This window comes from Trachurus japonicus, chromosome 17, assembly GCF_045865225.1.
Source record: "Trachurus japonicus isolate A0001 chromosome 17, Traja_1.0".
NCBI lineage: Eukaryota > Metazoa > Chordata > Actinopteri > Carangiformes > Carangidae > Trachurus > Trachurus japonicus.
This window is the reverse complement of record NC_140923.1, coordinates 15,137,538-15,158,029: the sequence shown is the minus strand read 5'-3', so window position 1 is coordinate 15,158,029 and position 20,492 is coordinate 15,137,538. Positions and strand designations below refer to the sequence as shown.

The following is a 20,492-nucleotide window of genomic DNA, read 5'->3' as shown; positions in this document are numbered from 1 at the left end:
TTGGATTAAGAGGTCTAGACTAATACCACCCTTGTCCTCAAAAGCCCCAAATTCAGCACTTTAACTTCTGAGTCATTGTACTCAACTCCTTCTGGGTCAAATTGACCCAATCTGTTCCCTTCCTCCATCCTTCCTTCCTTCCACAATCATTTTTCTTTTCCTTCTTTCCATTTGTCCTCATTTATTCTTCCTTCCTCTTTTGATCCAATTGACCTGATCTGTTCCCTCCTTCCATCTTTCTTTCCATCCTTTTCGCCTTCCTCTTTCCTCCCATCTTTCCCTTTGTCCTTTTCTTCCTTCCCTTCGTCCTCCCTTCCTCTTTCCTCCCATCTTTCCCTTTGTCCTTCCTTCTTTCCCTTCATCCTTCCTTCCTTCTTTCTTTCCTTCCTTCTTTCCCTTCGTCCTTCCTTCCTTCTTTCTTTTCTTCCTTCCTTCCTTCCCTTCATCCTTCCTTCTTTCATTCTTTCTTTCTTTCTTTTCTTCCTTCCTTCCCTTCATCCTTCCTTCCTTGACCCAGGAGGACAACAGGTGGGTTAAGTATAAGCCTTTTGCTGACCTGTAGCCGTCGATGCAGCTGGCGTTGATGTAGTCAGAGCCCTCGACGCCACGGATGGGCTGCAGGCAGACACGAGTGGACTCAAAAGGCATGATGTTGACCAGGCGGTTCTTGAACTTGTTGCAGGGTAAGTTGGCGCTGATGAAGCGTGACGTGTGGGCTTTGGAGTTGGCCAGTCTCTGTTTATTAAAACGTGGGAACATATCAGACAGAAGAAGAGAGAGAGTGAGAGAGAGTTGGAGAGAAAAATATGAGCGCCCTGTGACCTGAAGTAAACAGACAAAGAAGTCTGAAAAGCCTCCCTGACGAGCCTTTATTCAGACATAAAGTTTTCTGACTGGATAAATAAGAAATTCAACAGAAGGGGAGACATCAGAGTCAAGAAGAGACGTCTGGGAGGTATTTTAGATATCGACTGGTACAAAGAAGTGCAGTGGACTTGTCTCTCATACAGTCCCAGAGCTTCCTTAGAGGACTGTAGGCGTGACAAGCTCAGAGCTGGCAGTGGACAGAGCACAGATGGACAGCACAGGAGCGTGTATGGACAGTCATGGGGAATTGGTGTGTGTAAGTGTGTGTGTGTGTTCGTTGTGGCCAGACTGTGTGGGCATGGAGGCTGTGGCCCCCACATAGACCGCAATCATTCTCTCACTCTTTCATTCTCTGTCGTTGGCAGAAGTGTAGATGCTATTATCACTTCAAACAGAATGGATCATGGTCATAAGAGGGCTAATGGCAGCGCCGCGCTGGGAGGAAAGTGTGTAATAACATCACAGCTGATGGCTATTGACAGAAGGTGTGTGTGTGATTGCGAGTCACCTTGAACACCAGCTGTGTGTATGTGTGAGCGTCACTCACTTTGTGTTGTCCACGTGTAGGTGTGTCGACGTGTTTGTGTGTGTTTGTCCTGCTCTGCTTGTCCCTGAAACATGTGTTTTGTGTTTGTACTGGTGCTGCAGGGCTCGCTGCTGTGACGTCTCAGCGCCAGTGAGCTCAATACAAATGTCTGTGCTTCAGCGTATTTGGTGAATTAATTATTTCCGACAGTGACATGAAGGGGTGCTTAAACCTCAGAAGGTTAGCTTCTGCAGTCTGCTGCAATGTTCGACAATGTGAGAGTGAGTGCAGCCTGGTGCTTGCAGATCAGGATGAAGAGGGGAACGCATGCAGAGCTGTAGCGTTATTTTTCTACATTTCTGTTAATTAGGAAGTAAAAGTTCACATTACTTCCTGCACAATGTCAACCCTGAGTACTGTCCACTTAACAAGGAGAAAAAGCTGCTCTCAAATGCTTCATTACATTCTGTAGAAGTCAAGGACAACTCCAAGTTTGGTTTTTACACTGAATTAGTAATCTAATAGGGCCTTGAGTAATTCTTGTCTGAGGAGCGTGTTCATCAGTCACCTTGAACTCCAGCTCCATGGCAGTAACCGTCTCGCCGGACGGGGGCTGGGTGAGTTTCTGGATGTGGGCGTACAGGTTGCGGGCCAGCACCTCGGTGTTGCCGCAGGTGGCAGCCTCCAGCAGGGCTTCGTGGATGAAAATGTACTGGTCTTCAGTCTGAACCATGTAGTTCCTCTGGGCTCGCATGCACGTCACGTGGCCGTAGATATCTACCGACTTCTCATGCTTCATACGCTCCAGCATGGCATCGATCACGATGAAGCAGCCGGTCCTGCCCACGCCCGCACTGATGGAGACGGAGAGAGAGGGAGCGGTAAATGACTTTACGTCTCACTGTATAGAACAGATATTTATATCATTTACACAACTGTGAGTTCATGTATTGGTCACGAGAATTTCACCAAACAAGGTGAAAATGAGTTCTGTGTTATAAGGTTTTTTCTTTCCCCCAGACCATTTTGCTGTGTATACACTTATCATAATGTACAGTATACGCTGTGTCTGTCCAGGTGTGACTATGCAGTATGGAAATCAGAAATTGAAATATGTCAGGATGCATTTAGAATAGTGTTGAAGTCTTATTATGTTCTTTCTCTGAGCTTGACAGCTGAAAACTGGGCATTATGCTTTCCAGGTGAGCTGATTTACGCCCTGCAGCACAAGAGCTGGACCGTAATGAAACCGCTGCTGTAGAATGTGCAGAAAATTTGAGACTGTAAAGGCGTCCTCCTGAGAGGTTTGATGACTGGCTGGAAAATACACAACACAGATTTACTGAGCCAAATTCATGAGGAAAAAAAAACAAAAGAACAAGTTTTCACATCTCTGCTGCGCGTTAACAACCTTTAATGTGATACACCTCCATGTTCTGATGCGACACTGTCACGCATGAAAATGATCAAATCATGAAATAATGCAAGTATTGGTTTGAAGTCTAATATTGACACTATATCTAATTCAGCATTAATGTGTTGAATATAATGTTGGATTGGCACATTTTGTTTCTCAGAGCACTGGTGAATGTTTTCAAGGTGATTTCAATGCATTAATCAAACACAGCATACAAAACCAAATTAAACATAAATCGAGTAATTACTGGCGAACAACTGTAAAGAAAGATGAGGTTCATTTTCTTGAGGCACCCACCTGCAGTGGACCACCATGGGCCCAGCATCTGGAGGATTGCAGGACTTGACCCGCCGTAGGAAGGCCAGGATGGGGGTGGGGTACTCGGGCACGCCGTGATCCGGCCAGGCCATGAACTGGAACTGTCTCACCTCTCTCTTCTCACTGGAGCCGTTCTGCAGGAGAGTGAGAGACAGAGGAAAAGGTGTTAGCTTAGTGGAGCGCTCTCACACGGCGAAATGTAATTGGCTGCCTTTTAAAAAAAGAAACTTGTCACGCTGGGAACAAATGTTTTGAACAGGTAAAGGTCACACTGTTTTGATGAAAGCGAGCTGAAATTCCACAGTTAAATGCGAAACGAACAAGTGATTTAATTGTCAGAAATGTTGCTATTTTCAGCAAAGGTCTCGATAACTTTGATAACAGCACATAGTGTGCTCTACTTTCACAGCTGTGATCATCAGGAACGTGTAGGAGCAGATAATATGTACAGTATAATTCTGGGATTCAGCAGGAACTGTTTCTTGGCCGTTGTCATCACTCCTGATTGAAACCAAGTAACTTGCTCCAGCTAGAGACTTGCCTTTAATTTGGAATTATAACAATGTTAGAAAATATAAGTAAGTAATGGAAGAAGAGACGTAAAAGGACAGAGTATCACTCACATCACCGCAGCACTGAAGTGTATGAATCAAAGTGAAAAAAAAGAGGAAATCTTTCATTGCCTTTTAGAGAACAAGAGAAAAATTTTGGACGTTAAAAACCAATTACAGCGGTGAAAAAACGATTCCAGCAGTAATAGCCTTTATCGGTCTTCAGAAAAATAAGAAATTACATTTTAAAATATGACCCTATTAATGATGAACAGCAATTACCTGCTGGGAACATGTCCTTCATGAGCATGTCTGGCTATATGGTTAACTGCAAATGAAAAACGGCAGTGCTGTACCTTGTAGAGGGCGAAGGTACGGACGCTGTAAGTGGCCAACTCCACGGTGTCCAGCATGGTGACCTGGATCATCCCATAGGTCTCTGTTCCTCGCGACGGCCAGTACTGGTCACACTTCACCTGGCAGGGAGAGAGAGAGAGGGCACGGTGTCAGGAGTGAACTGGCTCTCACATCCACCGTGAAGCCGGCGAGAGGCTTGTAGGATCACACTGATTAACAAGGAGGGAACATTAGAGGGGTCAGATCAAAGGCTTTGTCCACTGTCTAATTAAAAAGTGAAGACTTGGAGTCAGCTGCTGTATCTCCTAAAAAATGAGCACCAGCGAGTCGGGCATATGCATGTGCGTCCATGTGTGTCTGCATTTGAAATGGGCTTCAAAAAGGGCATTAAAAAGCCCACTTTGTCTTTTACCAGCCTGTGATCATTTTCAATTAGCTAATTGTCAGGTAGCTTGCAGCCCTTTGTCATGTATGCTTTTGGCGCATTTGTAATGATTGGGTGCTGCATTGTGGAAGGAGACGTGTCTAAAAAGGGCTGCTCAGGCCTGCTGTGAACGGACAGCAGGTTCAGCCACCTGGCTCCATATGTGCAGAGAACAAAGTTAACCGTGTGGATGAGGCTGAAGATCCTCTTCACATTGGCACTATGGAGGTTTTGTTTTACTTTTGTATATATATATAAATACCAGACTGGCCTTTGCAAGAGTTTTCACTTTACTTCCTTTTGTTTTGCGAGGATGATTTGGCATTAGATTGGAACAAAGACGGACTTGACAGTCGTCTTCATCACCGAGAAATCTACGTGAACCCATCTGCAACAGATTGATGAAACGCAGCGCTGCCTGTCATTGGTGTTCGCCTCTGCTTTTCAAACAGCGACGGTAAAGGTGTCTGTTATGGAAACATTGCAAAAGCACCGCCTGAACCACTTGTGAATAATTCACAGTCAAAAATAGGCCATAGGAGTTACACAATCGCGCTTCATGTGATTTTTACACCTAATTTAATAGCTGTTCACAGGCTCTGTGAGTTTGAGGTGATGAGTCACATCATTATCTAAACACTGCATAACCAGCCGGGCTTTCTTGAAGCTTCTGGGTTCAGCAAATTTGTGCAGAATGTTTTCAAGAGTAAAACAAAACCTGGAAAGCTTACAACATATAGTGACTTTGAGAGGCCACTAACGTCTCAAACAAGTGTCTTCCAAAATAATTTGTCCTCAGTCTGTCACAGAGACTCTGAAAAACACACTTTATAAATATGCAGGTAAAATCAGTCGCCTCAGACACGCATGAAAACACTGCCACCCTTTGATTTTTCCATATAGAAAGTGAGCAAATGCAGACACTGTTCCAACGTCAGAATATCTGGGACTAGGACTCGCTGCTGCTATTGATTTGGATAACATGAGAGGAAGAGATGTGATGCAGGTAGGCTAATCATATTGATACTGCAGTGCCGAGCTGACATTTGGAAGCACCTCGGCTGTCTCAGCGAGCTGGTACAAATCGACAAACAAAAAGCGCTAAAATTCACCCCCTCACATTTCACCTCCCCTGGTGACAGCTCCCATTCAGAGGCACAGGCAGACCTTGCAGGAGAAACTCAATTGAGTGATAGGGAACCGCTTGCAGTATAAACATATGGATTAGCAGTCACCACTGTAATGAATATCTCTGTGCTGTCTGAGGTTCGGTGGCATATTCTCCCTCGTAAACACACACACACACACACAAACAGGTACACACACACACACGCAGGCTGCAGGTTTCACTATCATCTGCTTCTGCTTTGAACCTTGCTTCTCATATGTCGTCACCTGGCCTTTTGCAGAGGACACAGACCCCTTATCTAGGCAGACACACACACAGACACACACACACATACACACACCAGTGACTAATACTTCTGGTCTCATTTCAAGTTCTGACCTTTTAGGGTTTTACTAACTGGTAATGATAGTGCAAGAGGAAACTGAAATTTGCCTTCTGCTGGATCTCATCATATTTGTCAAGCGCCTGCTCTGTTTGGCAGAAGACATCAGTCTGGCTGGGCGGTGGGAGGTTGCCTCACATATGTGCATGTCTGTGTACATATATGAGAGAGAGAGAGAGAGAGAGAGAGAGAGAGAGAGAGAGAGAGAGAGAGAGAGAGAGACCAGTGGAGGATGCATATGTATGTAAAGGGGCTGGATAAAACAGCAGCAATCCGTAGAAATGTAGCAGCACCACGTGTCTAATCAGGGGTGCAGCCAGTTTTCTGTGATGTTTTGTAATTATCTTATTAAATGTCTGTTCATTATCAACTTGCAAACACTGTTTGTTTGATGCAATTTGCAGTCTGATAGGATTTTTCAGGACTGCTCCACTTATTTAATAAAGTCATTTTCAATGCCGAGGCAATTTATTCAATTCCATTCACTATTTGCTACCTCATTTTGCACTGGAAAAAGTCATTTAAAAATTGTGACATTTATATCACATAAATAATCCCAACTGTCATTTAACTAAAGATTTACTTTGGATGGTGGAGGTGGTAATTGGGATTTATACCAACTTGTAATACAATATTTTCATTAACACACAGTTAACACATTCATTTACATTATGTGGACATTTCCATCAACAGTGTTGTGCAACTAAAAACTGTTTTTAGGGCTCAACGCAGGAGTTAGTCACCCTCCCTCGAACTGCCGCTCCAAAGCTGTAATGATGTCATACTAAAGATTTCGAGGGAGTCTGCTATCAGTGGGCAACAAAGCTCCCAACCCCAGGTAATGCTGGGTGGGTTTGGTTCTCTGTGTTGGAAAGACAATTGATCTCAAAAACCTGTGTAGGAGGCGGGGACAGGATGAGACGAGGCTGTTTTATTTCCAGTTCCTTATGTTGTGAGATGGCCATTGTTTGGTCCCTTGTTTGTGTACCGTACGTATATATGTGTGGTTGTGTTTGTGGGATCAACGCAGGGGAGCATGGCCATCTGTCACCGAGCTGTGAACCTGCCACTCTGACACACTAAATATGCAGAGAGGGTGCGCATAATCTTGCTGAGATTGACTGAAAGTGTCATAAAAGTCATCTCATCAGACATAACCGCACTGCAGGTATTCTCAGAGGTACAAATAAATGAGCTCCGCTCCGAAAAAGACATGGTTGCGTTCATAATTTACCTAAATGACGAATGCTATTGACAGATCGAAAATCAAAACTGACCGTAGCGTTTTGAATGATGACGAGTAATTTAAACGTTTACCTCACAAAGAGTTACGTTTTTTTTACATTCAATATTAATGAGCTTCAGGTAATGATGGCAAAAAAATCAATGAGTATGATTTTTCAGATGAACTCTTTCTTTTAGAGTCCCTGTTATTTCCAGTTCTTATTTTGGGGACTCTTTCATCAGGGCACTGTATGCACACACTAATAATGCACCACATGCTGGCAGGGCTCCATGTTGGTTTATTTCCTCCAAGGAATTCATGAGCATGATTTTGTGATGGTAATTAAATAAACCCGTCCCGATGTTGAATCTCAACTTGCTCATGTGCTGCCTTTTTTTTTTTTTTTTGTTGCTTTTTTTCCCTTTTATTAACTTGAATGTATTTTTAGGGGCCCACGGGTGTTGTTCGGTGACAATCCTCTTAACTCTTCAACTTCAGAGTTTTCATTATAGCTCTGTGGCTTTCGAGAGCCAAATTCAGAAAGTGCATACACAAATGAGACACTCCATGTCTATAAAGCTGGTGTTGCAAAATTAAAAATGTGGCAATCAAATGTTGAGCTTTCAAAGCAATTTCTTAATAAAGACTGGGAGAGAATTTGCATTATTATGAATTTCTAAAAATATAACTGCACTGTACATGTTCACGATTCACCTGAAAAACTTTTCTTGCTTCCGGTAAAAGCCTTGCACATTTAGTAATCATTTGCAAAGTTGCCACGGAAACTCAACCATGAGTGGCAAACAAACAGTGAGGGAGAAAATGGGGGAAGGTAAAAACTAGTTATTGTGTCATTTTACTTCACAAACAGATTTAGAAAGAAGTCATGCAGAAGTTTTTAGAGATTGCTGAAGACTCAGGAGAAGAGAAGCAACATGAAGCGGCACTGTCCACAGACAACCAAAATATCCTTTGAAGTCCTTGTGACTTTGATCAGTCTGACAAATCCAGCTTTAAAGTAGGACTGGGGGTCTATATGCCTCCAGGCTTTGTTGGGTGTAATGGTACTTCTCTGCCGTCGAGCTACATAAATATATACATATGTATATGTCAGAGAACTCAATTTCGGGCCACATTTCAACCTTCAGCATTTCACCTTTCAAAATCACTGACTGTCTAATACGTCATGATCCTGTCAAATGCAATGGCCCCAGGACTTACAAGATAGTAACTTGTTTTCTTCCTAATACTGCAGCTCCCCCCGTCTGCAGCAGCCCCCTGATGGCTGATTATATTGCTAAAGGTTGTTAACATAATATAACGTAGAAAAGTGACATCTGTTCTCCACTGTTCTTCCATAATCTGCTGCAAGCAAATGTATTTTCGATGACATTTCACGACAGGGAAATGCATTTCTGTTGTATTTCACTAGATAAGCACTAAAATATTGTGAAGTGTTAATCCTATTATTCATTCGGTGTTTATTTTTTGATGAATGATGTAATTTAATCTTTAAGTATGCGCATGCCAGTAAATCAATGCATCATAATTAACAGTTGAGGAATGAGGTCACTGACTGATTGCATTACTTTACAGGGTTTTATAGTAAATCCTAAGCGTCTGTCCTTACCCGTGACTTCTCCTCCAGCCGCGTCATCATGACGATGGTGTTGGATCTCTGCTCCCACACCATCCTCCAGAAGTCGCTCAGCGTCTCCGGCAGAGGCCCCTGCGTGGCGATGTAGGCATTCTGCTTCCTGTAGCCATCAATGTAGTTGGCATTGATGTAGTCACTGCCTGGAACAGCTGTAACAAAGAGCAGTGAGCATCGCTCTGATGATTTGATCAACAATATTGCTCGGACACACAGATTAGATTAAGATCTGAATCGTTTTAATCAAAATGAATAATACATTTATGGATATTTTTCTTGCTGATATCAAGAACTTTGACACGCTGTACTAAGACAATCTACCTCTATCCATTACGTATGATGCATGGCACTTTAAAATGGAGATAATAAATTGCATCCAAGAAAAACACACACACACACACACACACACACACACACACACACACACACACACACACACACACACACACACACACACACACACACACACACACACACACACACACACACACACACACACACACACACACACACACACATGTGCTTTGTGGATAAAAGCTTGATTTTTTAAAGAAGCTGCTGCAAGCAAAAATAACCTCCCTGGCAGTGATAAAACCAAAATCAAGCAGTGGCAGCCCCTGTCAATGGCTATCTGAAGGGTTAAGTGGCTGCACAAGCTCTTACCATCAACAGAGGTGAGCACCACTCTGGAGTGGTCATAGGCGATGACGTTTGCATAGCGGTTCTTTGGCTTGTTGACTTCCATGTTGGAGTTCTCCCAGGTAAACTGCTGGCCTGGATCAATGGACTGTTTGAGTGCAGGGATGAAAAGAGAGGGGAGAGATGGAGAGAGAACAATTAGAAGAGAGTGGGCACAGAATCAAGAAGAGAAAAGATAATAAAAACACAAAGAGAGGCTCTTGAGTGTGAAAGGGCGAAATGACACTGCTGTGTACTGTCAGCCTCTCTAAAGCAGTGTACTATGGACAACAACGCCTTTAAAAGGAACATACAGCCACATCATGTCCCTTGAAAAGCCACAGAGGAGTGCTACAGGTTAGTGGTTTTATATTGTGTGGGACACTGTACAGGCTGAGGATATCAGGTAACAAAGGCCCACATTGTCGGCTACGCTGCGAATGCTCTCGCTGCATTAACAGGTTAATTATTTGCCTGACATTTGGGACTTGAATGCTAACGAAGCAGGAATATGAAGGCTCTTGTTTGGCTCAAATCATCATCATTGATTGAGCCAAGGGAGGCTACGTATTTCTCCAGTTTCTACACCCCACAATATGAGAATGAATTGGTTTGAGCTGTTGAATAAGTGCTTTGCCGAAGCTTGCAGGCAAACACAAACACTCACTCACCTCCCTTTACGATGGTCCTATTGAATTACCTAATTCTTAGAAGTCACATGCATGACTGCTTCTCCTAACGAAGCAGAATCCTCCCATTCTCTGCCTTCCTTTCTTTTCTTTTCTCGTCGTCTATTTCTGTTGCTTTCTCCTTCCTTGTATTTTTGTTTCACCCTCGCCCTTTCAGCTTCTCTCTGTTTCTAACCCTTTCCATCTTCTATCATTTGTCTCCCGGGCTGAGACGACAGTAGACTGCATACATATTGATCTGGGGAGATATGTGACGGCCTCCCATCCCTTGGCTCAATAATGTCACAGAGTCTCTTGTTATTCTGTATCGATCCCTCTAAGCTCACACCGGAACCATGTCCACTAATTCCCCAGACCTTTTGCCTCACAAATCCAGCTGGACTGAGAACGACACCTTCAAAATTCCTCCACTAACTTAATGTGGCTGTAGCGCTAATTTACTTATTAGAGGTTATTTCATGTCAAAACCTGACAGCTTAAACATAATAATAATTGTTATTGGATAAGGGATGAAATAAAGGGCACAAAGTGAGGCCTGTAGAAAACCCTTGGCCATTAAATGATTAACACAACACAGGCACATTTTCAGATTTGCAGATGAGGTTTGCTGTACTGTAACGATCAAGGTTGTCAATAAATCATAGTTATAGAAAAACAATGCAAATCAAAAACTCTCTTCGTAGCTCTACAGAGGGAAAAGACAAGCACATAGGTAGAAATATGGAAGTAGTTATTTCAGACCAGTCTATTTTAGAGCACATGGTATTTGATTTTGAGGATATGAAAAATGTAGAGTTCTCATTTGCAAGAAACTTTTACCACAACAACAAATTGTGGAGTGGTGAGAGTCTTGTGGGTACAGGCCTATTGCCGCTGATGAGCTCAACACTGCCAATTTCTCTGTCCATGCCTGCCAGTATGAAGAGAAAGATTTCATTTGCAGTCAAAACATGTCATATCCATTTGAGAGCTCAGTGAACACAGCGGGCCCACTAGACAAACAAGTAAGGTAGAGATGGTAGAAAGAGGTGAGAAGCAAACGCTGAAGGTATTCTCGCTGACACACTGGAAATGCTTTCAAATGAACATAATGATAGTGCTATGACGACTGCAGCGTGATATTGCTTCCCACGTTAAAAAGACTGTCAAGGGGAGCTGTAGCATGCCTGATTGACAAATTCTGCTCATTACCCAAGTGTTCTCATTGCTCAGTGTGACGCGGACTGGCGTTGGTGGTAAAGGAAGTGTCAGGCCGCCTAAAAACATCAGGGAGAGGAAGTGGCGAAGCCTCTGCAATTTCTGTGCCTTTGGGGTAAGGCACGACGGGAGCAGCCGGCGAACGTGACTGTGACAAAGCGCCATGAGCTCTGCCACAGCGCCTCAGCTGGCACAGAGACGGGCGGCCATCTGCCGGGCATGGAGGGGGTCTTCCCTGGCTTGGAATGACTGGTGCAGGGAGGGAATGAGGGCCGGGCTGATTGCCTGCAGTCATACAAGCCACTTCTCTGGCTTGATTCGTTTACACTAACTCAACAGGCCGGGAGGGCAATGTGCTGGAGAGGCACTGAGCAACACAAGAAAAGCACTTAATTGAGTGCAGATTTTTACCAAGGCCTAATTATCTCCCCAGTTAGCTGTTAATTTCACAGTGAACCACATCAAAAATCTATTACAATTACATACGCTATTATAAAATGTGCAACTCTGCATACGAACATTTAAAGCATATTCTGTGAAGCATAATAACGGCCCATTATTACAGACCACATGCTGGACTATACCTACATAATGCTTTACTTAGCTGTTTTATTCCATCCACACTGATAAAAATGCAGCGGACAGACCACTGTGGTACACACACACACAACACAACACACTTCTTCTACAGCTCAACAAACTGCAGCCTCCAAAATGACCTGAAGACATCTCTCCAACAATGTGGAGAAAAACTGAACATTAATCCCCTCTTGTTGAAGGTGGGGTTTATGCAGAGCTGCTGAATTAAAATACATTGTGTGGAAGAACTGTAACTGAGAAAAAAAATGTATGTAATCATGTATGAAATCCGAATGCATACGACCTTAATCATGTGAGACAAAATGCCCGGACGAGGCTGACTAATAAAATAAAGCAGCACATACGGTCCTAAATGTTTTTCTGTCATGTGGGCAACACTGCTGGGTAGATGATAGAACAGTTATATAAGCTTTCAAATGGATGTTATTTTCACAGTAAACACTGGACAGGGCAGATTACAGAGCAGTTATAAAATGTTGGCTAAAGTTTGGGCTTGTGGTGATGCTCGGGGAAAGGTCATGAGGTCACTAAAATAAATTTGCTGTCTCTCCCTGGAGTGTGAAATTGCACTGCAAATTTCATGCCGGAGCAACGTATGCTTGTCACAGGCAGACAGAGGCAATCACGTAACCTTTTAGGTCACGGTGGATGTAAAAAAGATCTACAATCACTCCGACAGCCTTGTTGGAGCCATCAATGTGAGGAATTGAGCTGATTAGACAAAACAGATCGAACAATCAGAACAAATAAATAAAAGGCAGCTCTTGTTTTTCTACATTCGAGGGTGCCTCCTCTTTTTATCTGGCCACGCTTAGTCCCCAAACCGACTATGTGCCACTTTAAATGCAAATTTTATTTTATTTCTTTTAAAAGGAAGAACACTGACACAAGATAATCCCTCTAGGAGTTGCATCGGAGAGACCGCCTGCAAAATAACATTCTTCGGGGAAACATCAAGACGCACACAGATTGCTTAAGCAAGTCGCCACCTGCTAGTTTTGTGAAAAAGCATCTTGCAGCATTTAATGTAAGTGTTGGTTTCCTGGTGGGATTGGTAATAGAGCTGTAAAAATGACTGAAGAATGTCTGTGAAAGAAGTCTTCCATAATCCATTAGAATTCATGCATGGGATCAAAGAGACAAACACAAAACTTCCTCCTAGACACGATAACAAAAAAAAAAAAAAAAATCACATTTATATGCTTGAGAGACACTGATACACTATTAGTGCTCGGTTTCCTACCTCATACTCCTGGGAGAAGCGGAGGCCGTCGTTGGCCTTCAGTCGTTCAATGTGGTCGGCCAGATCAACGACAGGAATGGGCGGGTGCTCCCTCATCCCTGGGAGAGGAAGAGGAGGAGGAGGAGGAGGAGGAAGAAGAGGAAGAGGGGGGGAGACAAAGAGAAGAGTGAGACCTGGCGGTTCCTACACGAAACACGCATCGACATCAACTTGCACAAACACTGGTTGGACCACAGGGTGAGTGAGGCTGCCAGTGGGACCATGAGGTGGCTGTGTAACGGTGAGGAGAGTGCACTTTGTTCAACAATGCATGAAGAGAGGGAGGAAAGAGAGGAGGAAGAGAGGGAGAGAGAGAGAGAGAGAGAGAGAGAGGGGAAAGCGCGCACAAGTTGAAACAGGCTGGTGACATTTGGTGATATCGTCATGCTAAGTGAGGAGGACAGAGGTGGGGCTGGCTCGGCGATGCACATGAGTGACTGGGTGAGCATGCTCCTGGAAGGAAGCAGGAGGCAGACATCTCTCTGACTCCACAACGCTCAATTGGTGGCAGAGGTGGGATCAGAGCAAGAACCCACAAGTCTCTACAAATGAGTCACACTGTCACTTCCCAGAGATGGAAAAAAAAAAACTGACTGGTCACCAGCCAAAACTCATTTCTTTGAAAATCTCTTTCCCTACAATAGACTATCTCTCGGCCCAGCCTGGAGCGCTTGGGCTGGATTAATTTCAAACAACCCCCCTGCCGCTCTCCAGATTTCTCATCGCTGGGTTATTGGATGATTTATTGCTAATCTACCGACACAAATTCCCCCTGTGCCTCTGAACTTGGCAAGGCTCTGTGCTTAAACGGATTGCCGGGAACTTGCCCTGTGTGTTAAAAGTTAACTGTATGCCACGCATGACAACGCTACAGAGTTACACATGGAGCATCATTAACGTAACATATAGCCTTGGAGTCACACAGGGATCAGAAAGACACTTTCAAACACTATAGGTATTAGCATTACTGCCTTTGGCTGAGCGAACCTATAAGGTCGTGGGTTATACTTTCAGATGAGTGACTGCTGCAAGCTCATTATTGCTGCAATGCTAATGGCTAATGTTGGTAACTATGGCCACTGCACAAAATGAGACCTGACCAATTATACTAATTTAATACTATCACACAGAGGGACCGATAACCCACATTAACATCAGTGTGTGTGTGTTTGCGCGTGTGCGGCCGGGTCTTTTACAGCCATGTTGTTGGTTAAATGGAGAGTGAAGCCATAGATACCAAGGCTAATGCACAGCAAGTGTAACTGACCGCACGGCTCAACTATCCATGAAACCATCTACCCCTCTGCACCTTCTGCACCAAAAAAAAAAAAAAAAAAAAGTGCTGTGGGAAGTTCACAGCCTACAGAGGACATTTTGCTGCATCCTTGGAGCACCAGAGGCTTTAAGCTTGTGGACTTGCGATGTCTGTCAGGATTGCAACGAGGGAATGGGATCAGGAGCGAGTGAGAGAGGAAGAGAGACTGCACGTGTGGGAAATACACAGTAGGTGAGAGAGCAGACTAACTTGGAGTGTTGGGGCAGCGATGAGAGCTGGGACCTGTGGAGAGAGGAGAGTGAAGGAGGAAGGAAGAAGAACACTCAATCAATGGAGGTGGCTCAGGTTCAGGCCAGGGCCAAACAGTATCTGCAAATAACCTTTCAGGCTAGTTCGCAGTTGTGAGTGCGCGGCTGTTGGTGTTTGCCCTCTCAGGACAATTCAAGTAGTGTACTTTGTGCTGTTAAACAGGAGCGCATACAGCGCTTGACTTTAAAACACTCCTGTGACTCCTCGGTGTAAACTGCAGTGCTGCGTAAAGGGCATCAGATGTTTTATCTGATGCGCTGAGAGAATTTTTTATAACATCTTGGATGTTTTTTTTTAAAAATTCTGGCCATTACTTTGGTAATCAGTTATGATAATATTGTAAACACAAAGTTATTACTAAGATCTATGGACATGGAGTATGAGTGGTCACACAGATTTTTGCCATATGATCCAAACTAATCCAAACTTCACTGCATATGAAAGCTCTGTATGCGTAACACCAACATTAGTATTGCTGCAGTGCCTGTGCTGCACGGTGCCTGGTTGTTTTTCTTTAAGATAATGGATTTAAACCCAATGTCAAAAGGTAACCTGATATTAATGAGGCAATCTGCAAAGTCTCGCACTTCCAAAGTAATGAAGGTGGCAGCATCTGGAGGTTAACACCTTTAATCTACAGATATTGAGCCGACACATGTCTTTTCCTGTAAATGTTTGGTGTAACAGGCAACACCGGTGTTGACATGAGTTCATTACCCGGTGAGAAAATTTCCCCGTGGTAGCATCCTTAACCAACAGTCAGTATGATTGGTTAGGTTACACCGTGAAATAAATCAGTCTATAGACCTTGATGGATTTTTACAAGTGGCAGTTTGGAGGATGGTTTTCTCCTTCATAGAAATTTGGATAACCTGGGGATTAGTTTCCAACCAGTTTAACCACCTACTTGCCTGTTTTCTTTGCTCCATTGGACTTGGTAAGTACACTCATATTAGCACAGACGGAAACGATACCCAAAACTACAACCCGGGTCATGTGAGACCAGAATTTCCCTTTAAAATGCTCCTCTGTGACTACTTACAGCAAATTGCGCTGCGCTCTAAATGGTGCTACATGCTTTATCTGGAGTGTTAAACACAAGTGATCTCAGTTAAGTATTTGCAAGTAGCACCTGAACCAGAACTAGTATCTGGCAAGAATAACCCAGGTCATTTACTCACAGAACCAGACGCCTACTGCCTGAGAGCCGCAGGATGCAGTCCAGGTCTGTTTAACAAACCAACGTGCTGGAGATGCGCTACCATCTACTGGGCCACTTAACAACAATCAGAATCAGAGCAGGAATGTTCACCTGCTGTGGGCGAATCAAAGACAGGAGGAACAAGAGACAGAGGGAATGGGCCTGTTCAATATTCACTCAGCTCAGCCTTAGAGACTCACACGTGATTTCTGATAATCACCACTCTTGAAGCAAAACAGCGAGGTGGAAAAGGGAGAAAAGGAAAGAAATAAATGTTGACGTACGGAGAGAGAGAGAGAGAGAGAGAGTGGGGATAGTGGAAGAGACAGAGAGAAAGAGAGAGAGAGAGATTACCCTACAGGGGAAATGGAAGACAAAAGAGGAAAGAGGTGGAGTGGGAGGATGGAAGAACAGGGCTCTGTTAGAGCAGCAGCACTGCTTAATTCCTCTGCAGGGGTTCAAAGGGGCTGTGTGTGCGCGTATGTGTGTGTACGGTGAATGGGATCTTTAATAACCCGTGAGAAGGGATACACACACACACACACACACACACACAGAAACACAGGAGTGCACGAAATGCGCGTGCACCGGGAGGTTGACATTTTCTCTCAGCTCCATTGTTCCCTCTGCCTGGCTCACCTTGACATCAGAGGCAGCAGGACTCATTACCAGCTGGGTGGAATGAAAGGAGCTCATGGAGGGAGGAGGAGCGAGGAGCGAGGGAGGAGGGAGGAGATCAGGAGGAAAAAGGAAGGAGGCTGATGCTGAGGCAGGCACGCTGACACAACACCCCCCCCCCCAACCTCCATCGCTCTGAAAACCCCCCTCCCCACCACACTTCACTACTGCGCGTGGATGGAATCTGAATTCACTCAGCCTAACTCCAATCACACTGACCAGCAGCGGGTATGATGGCGAACATGATTTGGTTATTTTCTCTTATCGACCTATTTTTCTTTTTCTTTTTCTTTTTTTTTCGAGGGGGAGAACTGGTCAGATTTTTTAGCCTGAGGATAAATAAGCACAACACATGAATTTCAACATCTGTTACAAGGCCCCTAACAAACAAGAGATCCATCAAAAGAAAGAGGAAGGCAGGTGTTCATTGCACTAGTAGATTGCTTCTGGAAAGGCTGTTTAGAGTTTAGATGAGAAAAAAAATCATTCCAAAATGCAATATCCTCCATAAAAAAAATCAAAAAAAAAATCTTGAAAGTAAAATATAATATAGAACTTTTTTTGTAAGTCTGGGTCACCTTTTGATATTTCCTGTCAATGCTGAAGAATCCTGTGATTTTAAATTACTCACTGATGAATTACTCACTGGATTTTCATTTTGTCCTAAGCCACCAGGGCAGAATACACTATGTAGTCATTTTTTCTGACAGAAACATTGAGCCAGACTGCCAGGCTCTGATTAAAATTCACACACTTAGGATAGAAGATGGTCATAAATTAAAAAAAAAAAAAAAAGAAGAAACGTACCCAATACAACAAAGTTTCCTCTGTTTACCACTAAACAGGTGCATGAGAGCAAGAGGGGGTGGACACTCATATAAGATCAGAGTTATTACCTCCACTGTGGACACGGTGCTGTCAGCCATGTCCCTTTGCTTGTTACAGCCGGATTAGGCAACAGGTGTTAAACTGACCAACCTGGTGCAGCGGTGGTGGTTACAGTTCAGGGAAGAACTCATTTCAGTTTTGGGTGAATCTGGTTATAGAGGGTGATCAAGTAGTTGTCATCACTTTGTGCAAAACTATGGCCTTTTTTTTTTGTAATCAAAATTTGTGGAGTTGACATCTGTGAGTTTGTGCAATTTGACGCAGATACACATAATAATCGGACTCAAGAAAATGCTGAATCTGCATTACAAACAGAGTTGTACTTATTAATAATAGTAAGTAAGTAGCAGTGCATATGGCACCGGCAGCGTTAAGGAGTGCTTACATCAGTGTTTCATTCAACATGCGACTAATATAATTGCACAGTAACAATAGCAGTTGCGACACAGCAATGAAACAATTCCTACAGCTGTTGAGCTGTGTAAACTGTGTAACGCTGAAGTCATCATTTCAGACAACAGGTAATAAAAGCACACAGCTGTCTTGTGGAAGGATTAAAGATGAGAAATAAATAATGCTGTACTTGAAAGATGTGTGGGACTGTTTGGCCTTGGTGGAGGTGCACACTCTACTGAATGCCAATCCAGTTACCCCCACCAAGGAGGTTATGTTTTCACCCGGGTATATTTGTTGGCTTGTTTATTACCTCTGCCAAGGAGATGATGTTTTTTTTCCCCATAGCTGTTGGTTTGTTTGTGTATTTGTTTGTTTATGTTCAAAGCTGTGCAAAGATGTGCTGAATCTATGTGCACCAAACCAAGGCGAGAGATGGAGCATGGGCCACGTAAGAACTCAATACATCTTGAAGGATCCATATTCTTCTTCAATCAATTGTGAAACAGGGCATTTCTGATATCTTAGGGGTAAAAATATATGTAAAAAAACTAAACAAAACACCTTCTGCATGGCCCAGTTTCTTCTTCCCCTGTTCTCTGGACTGTATAATGATGCAATTTCTGTGGACTCATGATTATGCGCCTTCAATGAGGAGGCCCTCCGACCGCCGTGTTTTTGTTTATTTTGTTGGTACAGTACTGTTGTATGGACCAAATGTGTATTGTATGAAAAAATTTGGCCCTGATGCTGTATGCTTGAACACATTTGTGTAATTTTGGGCACTTTTTGTTGTTATTTGTTCTTATGTCTTTTTATAAAATGAAAATTTAATAAAGACACCTTAATCTTAAAAAAAATCTGACATTTTTTATGGTGTTGACATCTCTGTCATGTCTCCAGTTGTAGGAAACACGTTTTTTTCCCGAAAGCTTCAATAACCCCATTTTGGCACATACTAATACACAGGTGTCCAGAAACCAAGCATGGATGCCTTACAGCAGGTGTTGTTCAGTGCACTCAAAGCCTAATATAATGGATATAGTGGTACACTGTCAACAGTACAGTAAATCACATGAACATCTCACAGTCAGGAAGTGCATTTCTGAGGAGCAGGTGCAGAGAGGAAACAGAGAACACTTCACTATATGTAGCTACATGTGTATTACCTGGGGTCTGGTAGTTGAGTCTTCTCATCTCCACAGGGTCAGAGGAGTTGCCCAGAAGCGAGTCCTTCACCCCACCTGAATGCTCATCTTTGGGTAGCGGTGATGCCCGCTTCCTGTGGTGGCAGAAACAGAGAGTGAAGTTTTTAATCATCTAACTGAGCATGAAGTTAGCCTTCAATTCGATAAGCCAGCTCCAATTGACAATTACAGGATGACACAGAATGATGTTAATGTTTCTTCTATATGATTAGGAAAATACAACATGAGGAAAATGCATCAAAGTCTTTGCTGTGCTGGACACTTGAGGAGATTAATGGCACAGTTAATGCTTCTCAGAAGTAGTTCTGAGGACCAGCAGCTCAAGAGACAGTAGGTACCAGGGCATTACCCCCATTAGTTTGCCAACTGGAATTTAATGTGTTTGAAGAAACACCATCATTTTCCTGGAGTGGGTAAGTTGGGTTTGTTTGCTGCTGGATAGGTGACAGCTGCTATGTGGGTATGTGTACATGAACGTGTGTGTTTGTGTGTAGCAAAGATTTAAATGTGTGATTTCTGCTGCTGTGTGTGTGCTAACAACACATTGTGTTTACTGGCTTTCCAGATTGAGAGGAAAACAGGCGGATGCTGTAATTAGCTCATCAGCTGGGTGGCACAACACTGGGTAATTAGACCAGTTCTGCAGCACCTGCGCTGCCAGGCCTGGCCTAGCTGAGTCTAACACAGCACAGAACAGCAGAGCACAGCTCGGACTGGCTCAGCTCAGTCGACCGTAGGTTTGTCCATCAGGTGGAGAGAGGAATGGAAAATGCATTCTGCTTGTATTCTGATGTTCAGACAGCTAGCATCTGTTGACACACACACAGACACACACAAACAGGCACACAGATGTACGCTTTCCCACCTCTCTCCCTTTCACAACTACACACTCACGCAGATACAGCTGCAGTCTCACAAGCCTTCTGACTGCAAATGGAAATGGGCGGAAGGAAGCATCAGGACGCCCTGTGGAAATTTCACATCTCATTGCACTCCATTTGCAAGTGGCGAGCGTGGGTTTTAGGCAGGAGCAGGGCCTTCTGTTGAAGCCCCAGCGTGGTGAGAATACATAAAGCTGGTGCTGCACACACAGCCTTAACCCGGTCCACCTCTGCCGTTGGGGCTCGGGCCTCACCGCCACCTGTTATCTTACGCTGCAGAGGCTTAAGCTAATGCTAGCAGCGTGACGGCTAATCTATGACAAGCATCTCTTCCTCCCCAGCGGAGAGCTGAGCCAGACCGT

At 43.8% G+C, this 20,492-nt stretch overlaps 1 protein-coding gene across 17 annotated transcripts in view; it reads right to left on the bottom strand.

The window, feature by feature from the left end:
- Positions 1 to 20,492, bottom strand: part of ptprfb (protein tyrosine phosphatase receptor type Fb) — a 171,229-nt gene that overhangs the window by 9,024 nt on the left and 141,713 nt on the right. For 11 of the 17 annotated variants that reach the window (XM_085806073.1, XM_085806066.1, XM_085806068.1 and 8 more), the window contains 9 exons: positions 19,211 to 19,323; positions 14,822 to 14,854; positions 13,258 to 13,355; positions 9,514 to 9,637; positions 8,827 to 9,002; positions 4,036 to 4,155; positions 3,108 to 3,262; positions 1,962 to 2,247; positions 557 to 735 (listed from right to left, as the gene is read on the bottom strand). In XM_085806073.1, the coding sequence (XP_085662199.1) occupies positions 557 to 735; positions 1,962 to 2,247; positions 3,108 to 3,262; positions 4,036 to 4,155; positions 8,827 to 9,002; positions 9,514 to 9,637; positions 13,258 to 13,355; positions 14,822 to 14,854; positions 19,211 to 19,323 (1,284 nt within the window). The remainder of the gene's footprint in view (positions 1 to 556; positions 736 to 1,961; positions 2,248 to 3,107; positions 3,263 to 4,035; positions 4,156 to 8,826; positions 9,003 to 9,513; positions 9,638 to 13,257; positions 13,356 to 14,821; positions 14,855 to 19,210; positions 19,324 to 20,492) is intronic. The other 6 variants (XM_085806075.1, XM_085806071.1, XM_085806076.1 and 3 more) reach the window with 1 other exon arrangement.